The 21,699-nt window shown below is 44.3% G+C and overlaps 1 protein-coding gene across 4 annotated transcripts in view; it reads right to left on the bottom strand.

The window, feature by feature from the left end:
• Positions 1 to 21,699, bottom strand: part of EIF2AK3 (eukaryotic translation initiation factor 2 alpha kinase 3) — a 57,612-nt gene that overhangs the window by 8,385 nt on the left and 27,528 nt on the right. For 2 of the 4 annotated variants that reach the window (XM_090035318.1, XM_090035322.1), the window contains exons 4-13: positions 20,571 to 20,701; positions 14,350 to 14,584; positions 13,921 to 14,083; positions 11,150 to 11,287; positions 10,488 to 10,610; positions 9,753 to 9,973; positions 9,310 to 9,422; positions 7,827 to 7,949; positions 6,466 to 6,615; positions 4,615 to 5,392 (exon numbers count right to left, since the gene is read on the bottom strand). In XM_090035318.1, coding sequence (XP_089891444.1) covers positions 4,615 to 5,392; positions 6,466 to 6,615; positions 7,827 to 7,949; positions 9,310 to 9,422; positions 9,753 to 9,973; positions 10,488 to 10,610; positions 11,150 to 11,287; positions 13,921 to 14,083; positions 14,350 to 14,584; positions 20,571 to 20,701 — 2,175 coding nt within the window. The remainder of the gene's footprint in view (positions 1 to 4,614; positions 5,393 to 6,465; positions 6,616 to 7,826; positions 7,950 to 9,309; positions 9,423 to 9,752; positions 9,974 to 10,487; positions 10,611 to 11,149; positions 11,288 to 13,920; positions 14,084 to 14,349; positions 14,585 to 20,570; positions 20,702 to 21,699) is intronic. The other 2 variants (XM_090035320.1, XM_090035321.1) reach the window with 2 other exon arrangements.

Here is a 21,699-nt window from a genome sequence, read left to right as displayed (position 1 = left end):
CATCAGGCTAGCTCACACCAGTGTGACTCTCAAATGCTAGTATCGATTATAATAATTCTGGAAATGCAGCATTAGCTTAAGACACATTCTTAAAAGAAGACACTGCTAAATCTTTCAAATATGAGTGTGTGCACTTCTGCTGAGTTTATGTTTTCAGTTGTTTCCAAAGTCTGTAAACAGACTGGAAATCTGAAATCCGCACTGTTCAATTTCTTTATTAGCGACTTGGACAAGAGGGTGAAAAGCACCCTGTTCAAATTTGCTGACAATACTAAGATTTGGGGCGAGTTGGGCATGCTAGAAGGGAGGGACAGGATACAGCTGGACCTGGACAGGTTACAGGGGTGGGCAAATGAGAACAGGATGGGATTCAACACTGACAAGTGCAAGGTACTGCACCTGGGCAGGAAGAACCAGCAGCATACCTACAGGCTGGGGAACTCCCTTCTCAAAAGCACAGTGGCAGAAAGAGATCTTGGAGTCATTATTGATTCCAAAATGAAAAATGGGCCACCAAGGTGAGGATGTGTTCAGGAAGGCTAACCACACCTTGTCATGCATCCACAGATGCATCACAAGCAGGTCCAAGGTGATACTCCCCATCTATGCGGCACCGGTCAGGCCGCAATTGGAGTACTGTGTCCAGTTCTGGGCGCCGCACTTCAGGAGGGATGTGGACAACATGGACAGGGTCCAGAGGAGGGCCACTTGCATGATCCAGGGACAGCAGGGCAGATTCTACGGGACCTGAACCTGTTCAGCCTCCACAAGAGAAGACTGAGAGGGGAGCTGGTGGCTGTTTATAAACTTACCAGGGGGACCAGCAGGGAATGGGAGAGACCCTGTTCCCCAGGGCACCTCCCAGAGTAACAAGGAATAACAGCTGTAAGTTGATCAAGAGTAGGTTCAGGCTGGACATCCAAAGGCACTACTTCACAGTCAGGGCGGCTAGGATTTGGAACCAACTTCCAAGGGAAGTGATGCTGGCTCCTACTTTGGGGGTCTTTAAGAGGAGGCTAGATAAGCATCTAGCTGGGGTCATAAGCCCAGTATTCTCTCCTGCCCAGGGCAGGGGTCAGACTTGAAGATCTACTTAGGTCCCTTCCGATCCTACATCTATAAATCTATATATGAATAAATTTTAAACCAGCAGTTTCACTAACCTGCAACTCCTTTCCCCAGCAAATCTGAAAAGGCATCTATCTGCTCTTCACTTGCTTTTGCTGATGTAGAAAATGGTTACTCTTTCTAGGTTTGAAAAGCTACATCACAGGTAAGATTAAAAGAAAAAAACGGAATTTATCTTTTTATTCCATGTCCAAATTTGGCATTGTTACATCCTCAGAGAACAGGAAATACCTGCCTATACAATCTGCAACAGTGGCCCACTGAAGGTACAAACAGTAACTAAGTTTATCAGCAAATTCTGCTTTGTCAAGTGCTTGATGTTCTATAGACAGCAGTTGCTAACTGAGATCAGAACTGGAATGGGAGGGAAAAAGTATAATGCTAACTGGAGGTATGCATGATCTCTGTATCTCAAATCACCAGGCCTAGAAACAAATATTGCAGTAGCTTTCTAATAGTGTACAACGAAGTTGTCCAACTTCTAAATCCATGGTTTTCAAACTTTTTTTCCATTTGTGGTTCCCTAAAACATTTTGAATGGAGGTGTGGACCCCTTTGAATTGTAAGTGTGGGTATTCACATACTTCTGACTGATCAGTCATCTTTTGTGGACTTTTTAGACAGCCTGTGGACCCCCAGGGGTCCATGGACCACAGATTGAAAACCACTGTTCTAACAGGCCAGGGCCTGCATGGCCCACAAGCTGCATCAACGGGCGGTTCATCAGGGCAGGGGATAAGCTACCCCAGGCCGTGTGGGTACTCCCCGCTACTACATCACACAGACACCCCAATGCACACCCTCAGCAACCTGCATTGCACTGTCTCAGCCCCTGGGGCAGGAGCAGGAAACAGAAGCTGGAAGAGGGAGGGGAGCCCAGAGTCTGGCTGCTGCTGCAGCCAGGGTTAGTGAGGAGAGGGGGCCAGGACCTGGGGGGCCACAACATAACCCCTTGCAGACCATAAGTTGGACAGCTCTAGTGTACAACATTTCCTTCCAGTTGTAATGTTTTTTAGGATACCAGAAGATTACAGGTCCTTCAGATGAGCTGAACTATTGTGTTTGGCATTGGCGCTGGAATTCATAGTTTCATAGCTGGTAGGGTTGAGCAGATCATCAAGTGACTGCCTAGCCTCTTTTGAAGACCCCCAGGGTAGGAGCGAGCACCACTTCCCTTGGAAGTTGGTTTCAGCTCCTAGCTGCCCTGACCATGAAGTAGCGCCTCCTGACATCTAGCCTGAATCTACTCTCAGGCAACTTATGACCATTGTTCCTTGTTACTCCTGGTAGTGCTCAGGGGAACAGGGACTGTCCCACAGCCTGCTGGTCCCCCTTGGCAAGTTTATAGGTGGCCACCAGATCCCCTCTCAACCTTCTTTTGTGGAGGCTGAACAGGTTCAGGTCCCGTCCCGTAGCCTCTGCCCATAGGGCCTACCTACCCTGCTGCCCCCAACCATGCGAGTGGCCTCCTCTGGACCCTCTCGATGCTGTCCACATTCCTCCTGAAGTGCAGTGCCCAGACCTGGACACAGTACTCCAACTGTGGCGTGACCAATGTCGCATAGAGGGGGAGGATCAGCTCCTTGGACCTGCTCGTGATGCATCTGTGGATGCATGGCAAGGTGCGGTTAGCCTTCCTGACTGCGTCCTCACATCGGTCCAACCCCCTGCCACGGCAGGAAAGAGTACTGGGGTCAAACGACTCCAGCAAGGTGTACATCTAACCTCCTCTTAAAGGCCCCCAGAGTAGGAGCCAGCACCACTTTTCTTGGAAGTTGGTCACAGATCCTAGCCGCCCTGACCGTGAAGTAGTGCCTCCTGATATCTAGCCTGAATCTACTGTCTGCCAGCTTGTGACTGTTATTCCTGGTCACTCCTGGTAGTGCACGGGGAAACAGAGACTCCCCCAATGCCTGCTGGTCCCCTCTGACTTGTTTGTAACAGGCAACTAGATCCCCCCTCAACCTTCTTTTGTGAAGGCTGAACGGGTTCAGGTCCTGTATCCGCCTTGTACCCCCTTGTCCAAGTCGCTGATGATGATGTCAAACAGAGCGGGACTGAGCCCTGGAGAACCCCACTGCCCACCTCCCTCCAGGTCGAAAACGAGCTGTCCACCACCTCTCTGGATGTGGCCCTTCATCCAATTTGCGACCCATCTGACTGTGTAGGCATCAAAAACACAGTTGCCTAATTTTTTAATGAGGATGTTGTGAGAGAGTGTCAAAGGCCTTCCTAAAGTCCAGAAAGACTACATCCAGAACACTTAAAATGTTTCACCTGATGTTCTAGCACATACTTTTTATACCTCTTGTAAGCACAGAGAAGCAATATGCTGCCAAACTAGTATGATTTGGTTCATTTTGCACAGGTGTTAAAATGGAAGCTTCCTTTACCTTAGAGCTCAACAATAAAATAAGATGTATGGTAGCATCACGTAAACTCTGGAAGTAGGCAGCATGAACTAAGTAATGAATGCATGCTAACTTGTGGCACTTAGGAAGATTCCAATAAAGCACTCTAATTGCAACAATTAGTCACTACCTTTTGGTGTAGTGCAGTTCCAAAGCTCTGAACAAACATTAACGAAGGCCCACAACACCCCTATAGAGGCAGGAGATATTGCCTATGACTGGGTTGTCCAGCTTCAAAGTGGTCAGGAGCTGCACACCACATGAGTCACGACCCTGGGCCACATGCTGCAGGGACAACTTTCCATGTGGGCTCCTGGAGCCCCATCACACACAAGCCCCCTTCTCACCTCTCCCCACCCTGGCCCTGCTGTTGCCACTGGATGGGTGACTCTCTCTACCCTGCCGCTGCCATACAAGCAGTGTTAGCCCACTCGCCCTGCCACTGCCTCCTGAGAAATGCAATCCCCCAACCCTGCTGAATGGGCAGCCCAAGCCTCTCCCCTGCTGTCTGGCTATAGAGCCTACCGGGCTGTCTGTGGCTGTGGTGTCCTGTCCCAGAGAACCCTGTGCTTCTAGCCACCACCACCAAAGGAGGAGCAATGAAAGGAGCAGCAACCAGGCAGGAGTCCACAAGCTGCACATTAGCTCCTTTTAGGTTGGATATAACCTACAGGCTGCTACTTGGACAGCCCTGGTCTACTGCATCTGAAGGAAAGACCTGAGGCAAGTGCTGCTGAAGCTCTAGCAAGGAACACAGTAGAGGGCTGATCACTCGGTGCTGCTTATTATACCACAATGGGTCCTTCGAGTATTTTCAGGGAGACCGCTCTCCTGTGAGCAAGATTAAAGGGAGAGGAGTTGACCTGAATGTACGTAACTGGAGCTACTGCTGCAATAAGGATAAGCTCCCAGAGGGTGAGAGAGAAAACACCTGCCCGAGGGCACGGTGACAACTGTGATAGGGATTCACCATGCAACAGTGGCATATGCAACTCACTGGAGCATGCTCAATAGTAAAAGATGCAAGAGCTAGATAGCTAACATAAGTTCTACAGCAATCCTTGTCCATACAAACCTTGAGGTCCCTGTGCATTAATCCTTTACTATGGAGAAACTGAACTGCCTCAGCTATCTGCAGGAATATCTGCAAACACTCTGTCCTTTGCCTCTCCTCTATGGAGCATCTTCTGCTCATCCAGTCCTTGAGGTTCTCCTTCCTGCAGAGCTGCATCTGGATGTACAGATACACTTTTGGTGAGGAGGGTTTGACATTTTCTGCAGTTTTTTTAGAAAGGTCCAGGCTTAAACTTGTTGGTCTTGGTGGAGAAATGGACAGAGAGCTTCGTGAAGGAGATTTCCTGTTATCAGAATCTTTTGTATTTGTTGCTTTTTCCTCAGAGAGGCTGTCATCATGGGAAGCATCAATTTTGTTATCTTCCTTAGCAGAAGCATTATCACAGCCAGAATCCTCAAACACAATGGAGGAAGAGGTCCTCTCTCTCAGGCGTACAGTGGCCATAGTTGGAGGACAAAGTTCAAAGGAATGGCCTGGGTCATTCTCATCATCAATACTGTCCTCCACATCACAGTCTGTAAGTACGCTGTCCTGCAGGTTTAACATTGGATCTCCTGACTTGTGTAAGTCTCTGTTATCAGCAGCAGAGAACTCCAGTGGAGAGAACTGGCTCCCGGATGAATCAGACTGGCCACAAGCTATCCCGACAGAGAAAGATTGAACTTTCTGGGATGAAGTAGTAATAACTTCAATGTGTTCCTTGGAAGAGAACAGCTCTGTTCTTATTTTAAATGATGGCACATCCATTGTACTGGGAGAACTGAGTAGCCAGTCAGTACTAAAAAAAGAGAAATACAGATCAATACACCAGAAAACTTTATCCTAAATGCATTTCTGCAGACTAATTCTTTGCTATGTTTGCTTAAACATTCCCATTAGGTTTGATAGGAGAAAGAAGCTTGCTAATAACAATTACTAAACTCAGCAAGAGTTACTGCTTCTATCCTTCATTTACATTTCTTACTGAGAACACCATTTTTCCATTATGCTAGAAATATGCTGTGAAGTACTTCATCCAGCAAGCATCTTAAAATGCCCTCAATGAAATTAACAGGCAGCACCTCTGAGCTCCCCACATGCTATCAAGCTTTTCCTGTAGCACAAAGGGATTAAACTATCAGAAGTGTTAAAACTGACATTACAAGCATGATTTGTTGAGGATCCAACTGCAAACTGCTAATGCTGTACAGTAAATTTATTCAACGAACTCCAAAGTTATAATAAGAACTTACTGGTCCATAATCTTTTATTTTTCCCTTTCTACCTTCAGCCAATGTTGTTCCATTTTTCTTTCCCTCTTCTTCATTCTCATTTTTATATTTCTCCTCTCTCATACTCATTTCCATTTTTCTCTCTTGACATTCTGTATACTTTATAAATTTGCCACTACAGGACATGAATTTTATTTCAGTGTAAACTCACTGAACCTACTAATGGATCAAAAAGCACTGTGATCTAAGATAAATCAACCAGTAAAGGAAGTGAACAACCAAGTAGACAGTAGAAGTTCTTTGGAATATGTAGTCTGGAAGCCAAAGTTGGAACGTTTAAAATCACATCAGCAAAAAGCATGCAACTTCACAGACTCAAACACTAAAATCAAATAAAGGGCTTTAGGACAATCCCCCTCCCCCCCAAGGACCTTAATAACAGGGAAGATGACATAGGATAGAGAAACACTTTACACCGGATATAATATACTTATAATCTGCTATATAACTATGCAACTTTAGATTGAAATAATCATAGCTATCTCTTTTATTGAGTGGACTTTGTATCCTTCTGGTACAGAGCATCAGTTCTCTTAATCTACCATTGAACAATCTCACTTAATAAAACTAAATAAGTTACCCATCATCTTTTAGCCAGAGTTCATCCATCTTTTCCTGCCATCGCTCAGGTGGTGCCTCTAGCCATGCATTAAAATATCGAACAATGCCCGGGTGCTCGAGTTTAGCCAATGCCTTAACTTCACGCATCACCTTCTCACGAGCCAACTCCCTGGATGGAAAAAAGATTAAATTGTATAAACCAACTGTTTTATGTAGGCATTTTTGCAGATTATCTATGCATTAGAGATGAACCCATAACAGACTATGCCAGTATGGACTGTCTTAGTGGTGGTGCTCTGGACGAGCATAAGACATGTCTGTTTTCAAGTCCCCGGTCTTACTCTACAGGACAAGGCGCATTGTAGGGGCAGCTATGCTTAGGCCTTATAAACACACCTAGCATTTTCTCTCTCAACTAAAGGATGACAAAGAGTGAGACTAAGTATGTCTCATCTTGTTTCTGTTTGTTTATGGGGACAGCAGATCACACACACACACACACACACACACACACAGAGAGAGAGTTAAACCATGCTAGCATCAAGGACATTAAATGGCAAGTGCCCTCTCTAGAGCCACTGTTCCCTCAATTCTGTTCATCCTCATCATGGGACCAGAAAATACAACATTTGTAGTAAAAAAAAAAAATCTAAAAAGTTAGTTTAGATAGTATTTGCACAACAGAACTCTGTAAGAGCAAGTCATGATTATCCTAAATTTACAGGTATGGAATTATAGCTCTCTTAACAATTTAAAAAGTGCTTCATTTAAGAGTTTTCCCCTTGCTCTACTGGCCTGCCTCTTGCTGCTCTAACTTGAGATTTCCAGAAGTAGTCTCCCATCTCACACTAAAAGGAAGTGCTGTAATCTCTGTGTAGGTTAATTCAGCAGCTTGACTTGACCACCTAAGGCTGAAAGAAAGGCAGGGGTTGTGGAACCAGAAAATGAAACAAATGAAGAATCAGAAAAGTGAGCTATGGGGAGGAAAGGGGCAGGGGAGAGAAAAAAGGTGAAGCAGAAAGTTAGGAGAAGATGGGGAAAAGCAAGCAAATTAGTAGTGCTGAAAATAAAAGGTCCCATTCCCAAAGGCTCCATTCTTCATGGAGTTTGACAGTTCTCATGCAGCACCACCATCTTCTCAAGGATCCTACTGCAAAAGCAGGTCCTGACAGTACTTCACAGTTGTAGGCAAAAGGGCCAGCACTCTGTTGGAGTACATAAGTCAACTCTGATGCCAGGACTCAATCAGGTTAAAGCCTAATAAAAACTGCTTTATTTATCCTCATCTAATGAGGTCCAGGTGATCAGCTGAGCTGCTCATAACAGTACAAGTCTGGAACCCACAGTTTATTAACTTTTATGAAAAAGCTTGGTCATTACCTGTTAGGTAGACGGATCCTTTTGATAGCATAGTTACAATCATCTACTTTGTTTCTGGCTTCAAAGACTACTCCAAATCCTCCGCGACCCAGACACTGAATTGGTTCAAAATCTGTTAGATATCTGAAAAGAAATCAACTAGTTAGCGAGTATCTGGGAGGGGTGGGGGAAGCCAACCAAAGCAGGACTGACTCCAAGATACTAGGCAAGCCACTTCACCTCTCTGCGCCTTGGCTTGTCCTTTCTCACCTTACCTTGTCAATGGGAAACTGAAAGCTCATGAGAGTAAAGACTGACTTAATACATTATGTGCCTGTATAGTGCTTAGCATAGCCCCTAATCTCAACCACAACCTATATGAGATACTGCTATACAAACAAATCACACACACTTTCCAGACTATTACATTTCTGCTTACTGTGAATGTTAGACTTTTAGTGTAAGTTTTCATTTCATCACGTACAGCCAAACCAGGGTCAGTTTTCTCAGTAGTTTCTATAGACTCCCCCCCCCAACAAAGTGGCCATTTTCTCAAAATGCTTTTTGTTGCAAGATCTCCTCCACACACAACTCCTTCTAAATACAAAAACCAACCATTTCCCTCTTCCTTCCAGTCCTTATTTGAGAGGCTCCAGTTCTTAACTGTAGTAGGTTATGGCATTCCAATAATGCAACCTCCTTTTTCCATTAGTCCACATTTTCTACAGATAACATATTTCCCTGCTATGTGTTTTTAGTGCTCTTCAAAAACAACAGCAGAGCTGCTTACAGTATGTCTCAAAACACCTGTTCCACCTTCCAGATTAAAGCAACATCTGGCTCCTTCTCACTATAATTCATAAACACATTAACAGGCTCTCCTGGTAAACACTGATATGAAGACTTCAAGGATCTTTTTATCATTTCAGTCCAGGCAGCCAGGGCTGTCTCATGATGGGTGAGGGAGCAAATCGAGGCAACTGCCCTGGGTCCCGCACTTTGGGGGACCCCACAGACCTGGGCAGAGAGGCCGTGGCTGCCCTGTTTGAAGTTTAGCCCGCCCACCCGCCTGGCAGGTTGGACAGCTCTTTGCCTGTTCCGGCCAGAAGTTCTGGCTGCCACCCCTCCCACTGCATCCAGTGTGCCAGAGCTTTTGCTCCCTGGTGTAAGTGTGCTATGGGATGGGAGCCCCACGCAGGCCGCTTTGCCCCAGGCCCCGCACCCTCCTGGGATCGTCTCTGCAGGCAGCTATCATTAGACTATCACATACAAATGGTATATGATCACCTGATGAGTGCTTAGAATGACCATAACTGCAGCCTCCCACTGATAATGCAGAGATAAGGCCCAAAGTTTATGAGCTGCATTAACATCTGTCAGTTTTCATATGGGACAGAAAAACTAGAGCAGGTAAGAATCAATGATAGAATCTGCTGGACAGAACTAGTTCTCACATGGACTAGTGCTTCGATTATTCTGTTGAACTGGGATGAATGAATCTCACCTTGACACATATCCTGAGTTCTTAATGTCACTCCAGCTGTTATCTTTACTCTCACCACCAATTGACTCATATTTATTATCAGTCTGACATTGTGTTTCTGATTCCTTCCGCTGCTGACAAGAGTTAAAAAAACAAGTCCTTTACACTACCAAGAAAAACAGAGACTACCTTATACTGCTAAGCATACAGATGGGAAAAAAAAAATCAATAAACATTTCTAAAGACTGCAAAAATGACTAAAACAATCTATTTACTTTATGCAGTTACTAAGCAAATCTTATATTCTACAGCCAATGGCTTTCTTTAAATCAGTTTTAAAAAGCAAGTTTTCTTTCCCTAATTTCATTAATAATTTACTTACATATCTGTACACTTAAGCCTGAAACCAAGAGAAAAGCCTAGCAAAGACTGATTAAGTAACAGGATTAAAATGAGATGCTTACTCTGCTATGAGGATGGGGATGGAAGAGTCTGCGTACAATGAAAGTTGTGGCCGCAATGCAGAATAAAATGGTGCCAATTATTTCTTTCCACCAATGCAGAAGCAGAACAGGATCTTTCTTACGGATATTCTTGTAGTTCATATTATCAAAAAACCTAATAGTGATCTGAGTGCTTCGTTTGTTCCTCTCTGTTTTGTGATAGGGCAAATAATAACCATTGTCTTTGTTTAAAAGAAAAAGAATACAAAGTTTATTTACACCAAACTATTATGAAATTCTATTTGTGGACAAACAAGTTTGTCCTTAGTGTTGTAAAACACTGCACCAGAGAAGTATTTTAAGAAGTATTGTTATTTATTAAAACAAATATACTGTACTATCTATTTATACATACCCTGATTTAAAAAAAATGGCAATCTTGAAGAAATTTAAGCAATCAAACTCTATACAAGTTCAGTTACCTAAATCCATAAACTCTATAACCTACCAGGTTTCCTTTGCAGAATTTATGAACCCTGTATGCTTGACTATTGAAGAATTCAGTGCATGCATTTTCCCCCTAACTATCATTTGCTCAATGGTTCAGAAGATCAAGTGTTTATCGTACTTAACAATTAAGATTAAAAAAAGAATGTTTATTGAACTTTATATATAAAAACTGACCCACTTTCTAGTCTGTTTCAGGTGCATTAATTCATGCATCAAGAGGTACCAAAACTTGCTACTGACACATACCATATGGATACTGTAGAACCGAAAGTGCTCCGTTACTGTACTCTTCATGAGAATATTTGTCATTGCTGAGACATTTATCAAATTCATCAGACCCCACCAATACAGGAGTCCTGGAGGGAGAATCTAGTCAGAGAAAGAAAAATTCTTTTTACAGAGCCATGAATGTCAAAAACCCTTTCTGCCGTCTCCTCACTATAATTCTTTCCTTGAGAATTCCAATTGTGCAGCAATAGAAAAATACAAATTAAAAAAAAAATGAACAGTTGCGCAAATAAAATAGTAACCAGGAGATACATTTCTAAAAAAGTCATTGTTTCCAGAACTAAACCAAACAAAATCTATACACCAATTCACAAGTCAAATACATGAAATTTGTGACACTGAAAATATATTTTTCATTTCTGATGGGACTAGAACATCCTTTTGATTTAGAGGCAGTGGAAGATTTGACTACTAAAAAATGACTGTCACTACCTATAACGAAGCAAAGATGTTTTTAAGACTAAAAGACTTAATAAAGCACAAAAGTGGATTCTGAAGTAGTTCACAATCATCACATCTGAGCTGGAAGGCCGTGTCTACAGTTTAAGGAGATCACACTAAGTGAACTGTCTTTGCAAAGGAGATGGCGACAACATGAAGACTTTGAGATTGTTACTTACGAATTAGAGGCTTCCACTTAATTTTGGGCAGAGGGATAATTGCATTGTCGTTCCTGGATTCCAGAGCCTTTGGGTTGGTTGGAAACTTTTCAGAAATTCTGACTGAGGACTGAAGGTACAGCTGGCCTCTATACATTCCTGAGTAATAAACCAGAGAGCATATTTGCCTTAAGATTTAGCTCCTTCCTCAGTACCAAGTTGCACAATTAGGACTGTAGTTTTAAGACTCCTAGCATTTCAAGAGAGAAAATGGAGGACTTAAAGAACAACTCCATAAATGCTCAAGTGAATTTTCCCTTCAGAAGCAGAGAAATGATTATCCAATTATTACTCATTCTGTGCTCCTCAGATAAGCACAGCTTGGGAGTTATGCATGTGATACACAGTCTGTTTTGCTGTGTAACTTGGCTGCACTGTATGTTTTGCTTCCTCCCATCCCCCCCTTACTGTGTCCAGACCCTTTGTCTTAAGTTTCCCTCTGAGGAACCTGTGGAACCAGTTTGGTGAGTGGTCACTTCACCAGGGGTTGCTGACCACTCTTGAAATGCTTAGTCTGCATGAGCGGGGTTCATATAATGCCTGGTTCTGATTGGAACCACATGATGGGGTCAAAAAAGGTTATTTAAGGGTCATGCCACCTGGTCTGGGGCTCTCTTCCTCCAGCAGGCATCTTGGAACAAACTAAAGCAGGGACCTCAGGCTACTATCTGCCTGACTCAGTGAGTATGCCTGAAGACTAGTTAGGAAGTTAGATCCAAGTAGTTCAGACACATATGAAAAGGGTCACTCAACTCAATATTTGATGAAAGGCTCAAAACATTGTTTCATTCCAGACATTTTTCTTTTACTATTCCTCTGTCCTGTACCCCACTTCCCCATTCTCTCCCTCTTTGATCAATAAAAGCTAACTTAGCATGCCTGGCTATGAATCTGAGAGGAGAAGGGTGAGACAAGCTTTTATAGCTCCCTTTGCTTGGCTAGCTATGGTGGGCTTGGCATTTTTACTTTCCTATGGTACAGGAGACTACTTTTGAATGCTTCAGGCTAAAAAATGCACCCCAAAACACCATGGTAGGCTAAGCAACTCCAAGGTCTACTGGGTCTGTGTACCCCAGGCTGCACAGAGACGTAACAGAGCCCAGTGCCCGGGTGGTGGCAGCATTACTGCAGGCTTACAGGGTCTCCAGGAAGGGGGTCGGCTGGACATAGGCGCCCCATGGGAGACTCTCGAAGTGTGGTTTTGGGCCAGGCAGCTCAGCATAGTAGCAGCCCCTGCTGCTCCACCACAATGCAGCTACTGTGCAGAGAGCCCCATTGTGAAGAGTATGTAGTTCCTTTTAAGTAAATAAAGCATTTCAAGGGAGTCTCACTCAAAGAAACAAGTACTATGTACTTAACACTTGGAGAAGGTGTTATCTACACTGAATGCTAGAAAAAAATATGCATCACTAACGTAAAAGAGTTGCACATCATCACAACCAAGCATTATTTGCACAGTGAGCCTACTCCCTCTTTCTGAAGCACCCTTTTGGGGCTTAATACCATATTTTTAAGCATGCCAATTAAACTGGAAGTGCTTCAGATGTAGTCTTGATTCTGCCCTTAAAAACTATGATGTGTGGACCTCCATTCTGGTGAGAAGAGTAATAGTAGGGTTAAGCATGGTGTCTACAGAAATTAAACGATTAATACAAACACAGCAGGGAAGCACATTTATCCACCGTGCAGCGGTGGCAGAAAGATTTAAGGGGAAAAAAAGCACAATCCTTCCTGTTGCCCCCTTTTATATACAGTGACTCTGTCACAGTGGTCAGTGTAAAAAATTGATTTAATATGATGAAGACTAGGGATCTGAAAAGGACAGAAGTCCATATTGAACAAGAATGCTGCTTCTCGTTACCTAAATCCTAGCTTTAAAATAGTTTCAGAATTCTATAAATAGCTCCTAAATAACAAGATACACATAAGTATATATTTTAGTCAAAATGGGAAAGCATTTTGAACGTGTGGCATCTTTCTTTCATTTTGAACAAAATATTTAACTAAAAACCCCATAGCCTTACACCAAAACTTTTTTCTCCTTAGGCAAGTCAAAATAATCAAATGAGTTATTTATACAACTGCTAGGAGCTTACATGAATTGTCCACATTAATTAGAGCAGGGCAATGGTAGCTACGTTTTCTCCATAGAGTTTTTGCACAAAGTTTTCAGTAAATTTGATACAATTAAGCTCATGCCTTCTAGCACTCTTGTTTCCACAAACTTGCTAGTCAAGAATCTCACTGTTTTACTGATGCAGCAAATTTTAAAAAGAAGCAAAAATTATTCACAGACTGTACATTTCAGATCTGGAACAGTATTTCTGCACCAAGAACCAGATCTTAAAAATTCTGCTCATCCAAACAAGAGAAAAAAAATCAGCATGGTAATAACTAAACCAAATGCGACTGTTAGTCATTAAAAAAAAAATCATCAAAGTGAGAACTAGAACAAAGATAATTAACTACTGGAACAAACTAGGAAGGGAAGCAGTGCCCTCTCCATTTGCTGACCTCTTCAAATAAAGACTTCTGAAAGGTATGCTTTAGCTAAATGCCAAGTTATTGAGCTCAGTACAAGATTTACTAGTAAAAGGGTCTGTGCTATATATAATATCTGAGTAGGTAACCTAACAGGGTCTTCTCACCTCAATCCATGGCTTTTAAGCAACCCATTTGCTGTGGCTTTGCTAGGGCAAGAAGGTAACAATAAAAGGCATTAGGCATCTCACCTAAATAGACACTGGATTCTGTGGCTCCCCTGGCAGCTTCCACAAAATCCTCCTCATCTTCTAGGATCTCACTGTCAGAGCTGTAACTTGTATCATCAAAGAGACTGATTGGAACAACCTTGCCATCTTTAACCAGCCATGCCGAAGCAATTGGAGTGCAAAACTGAAGGAGTATGAAAAGGGTAGTTTTAAAATTTACTTCTTAAATTAACCCAAGATTTGCTCTAAGAAACACTTACCCTTGGAGCCCCTGGTTCAATTTGCAATTGATCAACAAGCCAAAAATACAAAAATTAAATAAAAAATGTATAGGGAGACATGCAACTTTTAACCTGGACAGATGTCTGCTAATTCAAGATGCATGACATTTTCCTATAAGACTGTAAAACTTCAATTGCTATACATTTAATTCTTTGCCATCTTCAGTACCTGGTATTCCCATTCCAGATGTCCTCCCTGTTTATTAAAAGCCATAACCTTCCAGTCGGCTACTGAGACCTTTATCACTGTATCCTTCATCACAGCCTCCTGCTCCTCCACATCCGAAATGATTTTAGTCTCTTCTTTGTTTATACTTGATTTAAAATTGCTCTCAATATATCCCACTCTAGATTCGATGTCTGGGACATAGTGCAGTTCAAAGTGACCAACGCTAAAATTCCACCTTAAAGTTAAAAAGAAAAAAGGTTTCTGGAAACAAGGTTTAAAAGGGAGCCCCAACCCTCCCCACCTCCACCTGAGATATATGGAAATGAAATTGAGGTAATCCCATTGCATTACTAATTGTGATACTCTGCTGAACTACCCTTGCACCACTAGAGGGAGTGTTAACACATCAAACAGGGCTATTTCCAAAGTGCAAAGGCAGTGCAGAATCAGTGCAGTTTCAATCCAAAATGATATATTAAAAAGTTAAAGACAGTCAGCTAAGCAGGATTAGTGGTTTTAGAGGTAAATTTTGGTTTACTGGGCAAGAAATCAAGCACTAAGGACTGGAGTATCAGTTGCATAAGAACTACTGTAATTGTATATCAAACAAAATCTTGTCTAGCTGCTAACAACAACAAATACACCACAGTTTAAGATGGAGTATTTTAAAATAAACTCTCTCACTTATATAACTGCTTTCCTTACATATCAAGAAATACCAAACTAAAACTAATGAAAAGAAACAAAAAATTAAAGGCATGGGTCTTACTGAAACAGGGTTTCAACATAACCAGAACGCCTCATCCCTCATGCCCTAACCCAGGGGTTCCCAGCCTTTTTGTAGTTCGTGGACCGGCAAACTGACTGTCACACTGTGGAGCAGAGCCAACTATTTTCTATATTTAGTATAAAAAGGGTTGGCTGCCACTCCACAGTATGCTGGTCACTTCCGGACTTCCAGTCTGGCAGCCAACCCTCCTGAGGACCAGCAGCCAACCCTTCGCAGCCCAGGGGTTGGGAACCTCCACTCTAACCTATATAGAAAAGGGTTCAATTTTTACTATAGTTTTGACAACAGACTACATCAGCAATGTCAGGCTGGTTAGTGTCCTGAATAAGGCTGTGTCTTGGATACTAGGGGTGTGTGAAGCGGGCAGTATTCAATTTGGATTCGGACCGATTCAGGGGACAGTGATTTGATTCACTGATTCAGATCACTGCCCCGATTTGATCTGGCCAAATCTGAAGATTCAATTCCGATTCAGCGAATCAGCGATTCGGCCATAGACACAGCTTTATATTTTTTCTATGTACCTCAATGTACCAGGCGTGGCTCGTGAAAGCCGAGATGGTATGGGAGGGAGGGTCTGCTGCCAAGCGTGCGGGGGATCCCCCCCAGCTTGCCATTTGGCCATGGGGGGACCCCAGGTGCCTCCCCAGACCCAGGAGGCACCAGTTGCCGAGCAGGGGGGTGCCCTGCGTGCTTAGCAGCAGACTCAGAAGTGGATCAGAAGTACTGAGCGCGCACACCATCTCAGAGCCATGCCTGTTACCTCGAGGTACACAGAAAAAAACATATAAAGCTGTGTCTATGACCAAATTGTCGAATGTCTCCAATTGAATCGGAGGCTTCAGAGAGATTAATGGGTCTCCTGATTCGATTCTGATTTGGAGATTTGGCTGCCAAACCGGGCCAAATCTATTCCGAATTGAATCAGCGACCGAAGCTTCACACAGCTCTACTGGATACCAGAGATCTTCTATATTTTACAAAGGTAGAAATATTAAGAACTATATTTATAAATAGACAGAAGTATTTTTCTAATATTTATGTTATGGAGACTATGCTATGTCAATCAGGATATACACAGCAGACACTAATATGTGGGCACCGGGTTTATTTTGAATGACAAAGGGGGGAAGTATATATTCATGAGTAACAATACATCTGGTTGTCCAAAGATTCCTAAGACCATTCTGTCAACTTAGCAGGAGTCAAGGGCCAGCGCGCACACACACACACACACACACATATAGAAGAGAGGTAAAAGATATATATATGTTTCTTTTACCTCTCTTCTCTTATAAGCTGGTCTTTCCTTAGCTAACCTGAAAGCTCTCATAATCATCACCCCAGAGCTGCAATATTACCAGGAAAATAATCTCTTTACTTTTTCCCTGCTAATGACAGAAGAACTTAGATGAATCAGATATGACATTGAATCCTAGAAAACAATGGTGTTGGCAGGAAAGTAAAGTTCTAACAGCTGCATTATACTTTGTTACTGTATCTTTCCTTGCCACTGCCAATCTCAGAGAAGCCACAGTAAACCAGACTCCCACTCAGAATGATGGAACTTCTTAATTGATCAGACTGGGAGATTTAGACCAACCCTGGGTTTCCAAAACTTCTAAGCACATTGCAGAGTACCTGTGCCAACCACTAAGAATTCTGGCCATGTAGAAGGGACTGCACTTTAAGCTAACTAGCTGGGGGATATTTACTGGGTTTTTTATGAGAAATAACTAGCCTTTTATATTGTACTTTGAAATTCTAATTTTAAATGTATGGAATAGGTGCCTATAGATGTTTTATAAAAAGCTTTGTAAGAAGTGAAGTGACGCTGTAGTAGGGTTCAGAAATGAGCAACAAAAATAAAGGGATCTGAGAATGGGTCATACAAGAATACGCTAACAAAATTATGTGTTTTCAGTTTAAAGAAATTGCACTTTAAGTGAGAGATGCAAACACTGAGTATATTTCCAAAGTGATAACTAAAGAAAAGAGGTAAGATAAGAACACTGGTAATAAATAACAGAATTAACCCAACAGCAACATGCTTCAGTGTAAACACACAGACCAAACAGCACCCACTACAGCCCAGCCCAGACCAACGAGCGAAGCGAACAAACAGGTAAGAGATAGGGGCCAGGGTAACGCTGGGACTAGGGGGTCAATACAAACATCCTCAGGAGGCCTCAAATGCCTCTACACAAACGCTCGTAGTATGGGTAACAAGCAGGAGGAACTCACCCTCCTGCTGGCTGACACCAGCCTGGACATAGTGGGGATTACGGAAACGTGGTGGGACGCAATGCATGATTGGGCAGTGAATGTCAAGGGCTATAGGCTGTACAGGAGGGACAGGATAGGAAAGAGAGGTGGGGGCGTGGCACTCTATATTAAGGAGGAATACATATCCTTGTCAATTAGCAGGGAGTCGGGAGGGGCACTCTGAAGTGCTTTGGGTTAGAGTACAAGGCAGTCGAGGGGAAAGGGACTTAACGGTGGGAGTCTACTACAGACCTCCCAACCAGGGAGAAGAGCTTGACCAGGAATTCTTGGGTCAGCTCACAGGGGTAGTGAAGGCTAAGGATGTGGTAGTCATGGGGGACCTGAACTTCCCGGACATCTGCTGGGAAGAGCAGTCAGCCAGGTCTGACCGCTCACGTAGGTTCTTGGCCGGAGTGCAGGACCTCCATCTAACCCAGGAGGTGCACAGCCCCACCAGGGGAGATGCCTTGTTGGACCTGGTGCTGGCCACGGGTGATGACCTGGTGAGGGGGCTGCGGGTGCTCGACCACCTGGGTGACAGCGATCATCGCCTGCTGGGATTCACCATCCAGCACAAGGTGGCAAAGGCATGCAATAAGGCAGCGGCCCTAGATTTTAGGAGAGCAAACTTCAACAAGCTAAGGAGGATAGTTGGAGAAGCACTGAGGTCCCGAAGGGGAGGGGAGCCAGGTGTCCAAGGAGAGTGGTCACTCCTTAAGGAGACGATCCTCCAAGCCCAAAGGAAGGTAATCCCAACGAGGATCAAAGGGAGCAGGAGAGCACACAAGCTCCATGACTCACCAAAAGCATCCGGGAATGTCTCTTGCTAAAAAGGAGGCTTACACCCAATGAAAAGAAGGGGTCATCACCAGGAAGGACTATTCTGTAGTTGCTCGGGGATGTAGGGGGGCAGTTAGGAAGGCCAAGGCGGAGATGGAATTGGGACTAGCTTCCCAGATTAAGGACAATAAGAACTCCTTTTTTAAATAGGGGGTAAAAAGAAGGTTCCGGGTAATGTGGGGCCCTTGCAGGACACATTGGGAAATTTGGTCATCACACTGGACGGCAAAGCTAACATTAACGATTTCTTTGCCTCCGTCTTCCTAAGTAGGGACCAGAACAGCCAGCTCCCTGCTGGGCCCCCCTCAGGCCCCGGGGGAGGCACACCTGGGCCAAGGGTTAGCGAGGATTTAGTTAGGGAGCTTCTGGAGGGGTTGGATGTATTCAAGTCAGCCGGCCCGGATGATCTCCACCCTAGAGTTCTAAAGGAACTGGCCGAGGTCATTGCAAGTCCCCTGGCACAGCTTTACAAGCACTCGTGGTGCTCTGGTGAGGTACCGGAGGACTGGAAGAGGGCCAACGTGGTCCCCATCTTCAAAAAAGGCAGGAAGGAGGACCTGGGAAACTATAGGCTGGTTAATCTTACCTTGATCCTAGGCAAGCTGCTTGAAAAAATTATGCTGGCACATCCAGGAGGGGCCAGCAGGGGACTGCATGCTTAGGGGCAACCAACACGGGTTCATCAGTGGCAGGTCCTGTCAGACCAACCTGGTGGCCTTTTACAATCAGATCACCAGATCATTAGAGGCAGGGGTAGCAGTGGACATAGTCTTCCTGGACATCCGGAAGGCTTTTGACACTGTCTCTCACCCCGTTCCCATTAAGAAACTGGGGGGCTGTGGTGTAGACACCCACAGTCAAATGGGTCGCCAACTGGCTGGAGGGCCGCACCCAGAGGGTGGTAGTAGATGGGTCCTTCTCAACCTGGAAGGATGTGGGCAGTGGGGTTCTCCAGGGCTTGGTCCCCGGGCCCGTACTGTTCAACATCTTCATCAGCGATTTGGACAAGGGGGTAAAAAGCACCCTGTTCACATTTGCTGATGACACTAAGATGTGGGGGGACGTAGGCACACTGGAAGGATGCACCAGGCTACAATCAGACCTAGACAGGTTACAAGCGTGGGTGGACGAGAACAGGATGGGTTTCAACACAGACAAGTGCAAGGTGATGCACCTCGGGAGGAACAACCGGCACCATACCTACAGGTTGGGGAACTCCCCTCTTGTCAGCATGGAGGCGGAAAAGGATCTTGGGGTCATCATTGACTCCAAGATGAACATGCGCCGGCAGCGTGGGGAGGCAGTTAGGAAGGCCAACCGCACCTTGTCATGCATCCACAGATGCATCTCGAGCAGGTCCAAAGAGGTGATCCTCCCCCTCTATGCGGCACTGGTCAGGTGACAGTTGGAGTACTGCATCCAGTTCTGGGTGCCACAGTTCAAGAGGGATGTGGACAGCATCGAGAGGGTCCAGAGGAGGACCACTCGTATGATCAGGGGACAACAGGACAGGCCCTATGTGGAGAGGCTGCAGGACCTGAACCTGTTCAGCCTCCACAAGAGAAGGCTGAGGGGGGATCTTGTGGCCTGTTACAAACTAGTCAGGGGGGATCAGCAGGCATTGGGAGAGTCACTGTTCCCCCGAGCACCGCCAGGAGTGACCAGGAATAATGGTCACAAGCTGGCAGAGGGTAGGTTTAGGTTAGCAGGAGGCGCTACTTCACGGTCAGGGTGGCTAGGGTCTGGAACCAACTTCCAAGAGAAGTAGTGCAGGCTCCTGCCCTGGGGGTGTTTAAGAGGAGGTTAGATGAACATCTTGCTGGGGTCATTTGACCCCAGTATTCTTTCCTGCCATGGCAGGGGATCAGACTAGATGATCTGCTCAGGTCCCTTCCGACCCTAGAAACTATGAAGCTAATTCTGATCTGCTGCTTGGACAATACATTTAACAGCTGGACGGACTGTAGCACTAATGCAGCAGAACTGGAGAACTCCTTGCGACATAATGTAAAAGCGATATATTAAATACACAGGGAAATCCTGTCCTACCAACTTATTGAAAACTGAGAGAAACTGAAGCTAAAGAAAGTTTTGCAAAGCAACACAGAGCACAGAGGTTATACAATCCAAATGGCAAAGTCTGACAGGTCACTGTGCTTGAGAAGCTAAAATCCAGCAGAATTCTCAATCCAATAAGGGTAAAACGAAGTCAAACCCTCAAACATACAGAATGTAAGATGTGTCTTTACTGTCTCCTCCCTCCAATCACTACTGCCACCCGGTTGCAAAACAGTGCTAAGACACCAGAAATTGTACTGTTACATACTTCTCATTGCCGCTACGTGGCCCAACAGCACGGACTGTTTTCTGTGTTCGATGCAGAAGAAGAGTATCTTCTTGTTCTGTCTCATCTTCATCCCAGCGGCGACAGCCCACAGATGAACATATGTACTTTACCTAAGGGACAAGATGAGAAATTCACATATACCTGAAAGACTAACATGAATGCACACCATAGAACAGAACACAGACTTTGAAAGTTAGCACTTCTCCAAAAAGTTTAGTACTTCAACAGTGGAATGATTTAGAGGCTTGGGCAAAGACTGAAAAAGGAACTAGAGGTTTTAGGGTTCTTCATTCTTGGATGCACAACCCGAGAGATGTTAACAAGGCCTGATCTACAGATCATGGGTGCTCAGAGTACTGCAATTTTCAGAAAGGCTCTGTAGTTTGGAGCAGTCAAACATTACTAGTCAACTTTGAAAGATTTTAAGACCAGTACTGTCTGTCCTTCTGTGTGGCAATTCACAGAAATCACAACTTCATTATGTTTAGTATTTCTCCATTTTTCCCATCATATCCTGAACAAAAAAGTGGTTAACTATGTTAATCTGAAGTCAGGCAGAAGGTAATATAGGGTGATACATTAGAGACCAACTGCTCCAGAGAGGCATGAGGTTTCATAGGCAACAACCTACCTCAAATGCTAAGAATGGTCCACTCCTATGAAAGCACATGCCTCTCTGAGCCACCCTGCCCTGCCTTCATATCCTGAGCTGCAAGAAAATCTTGCAAACCCTCTCACAAACTGACTCATCCTGGGAAACAGCTACCAACTGGAAAGAATATCTTGGTTTACCCCCCAACAGCAGTGCATTGGCTGACTGTAGCATTCCCAATTCCACAGAAGCAGCTCTTTCACAAGCGTGACTTTAACTGGGAAGGTGAGCAGAAATCAAATTTAAAAAAAGCTTTTAGGAAGCCTTCATCCCTTCTTCAATATCAGCCTGGAAAATCTCACTGAAATTCTGTGACAAAGAAAGGCTGGGCTGCTATTAACGTTGACAAGAAATCCAAGCAGAAGCCAAGACTGTTCATCTGTCCTTAACATGTCTCTACAGTCAAACAGAGATTTAAAGTGATCTCATTCACCCCACTGTTGCTGGAACCTTAGG

This window comes from Crocodylus siamensis, chromosome 2 (genome assembly GCF_052110815.1).
Source record: "Crocodylus siamensis isolate JL-2025a chromosome 2, ASM5211081v1, whole genome shotgun sequence".
In the NCBI taxonomy this organism is placed as follows: Eukaryota; Metazoa; Chordata; order Crocodylia; family Crocodylidae; genus Crocodylus; species Crocodylus siamensis.
This window is presented reverse-complemented; position numbering and strand designations above follow the sequence as displayed.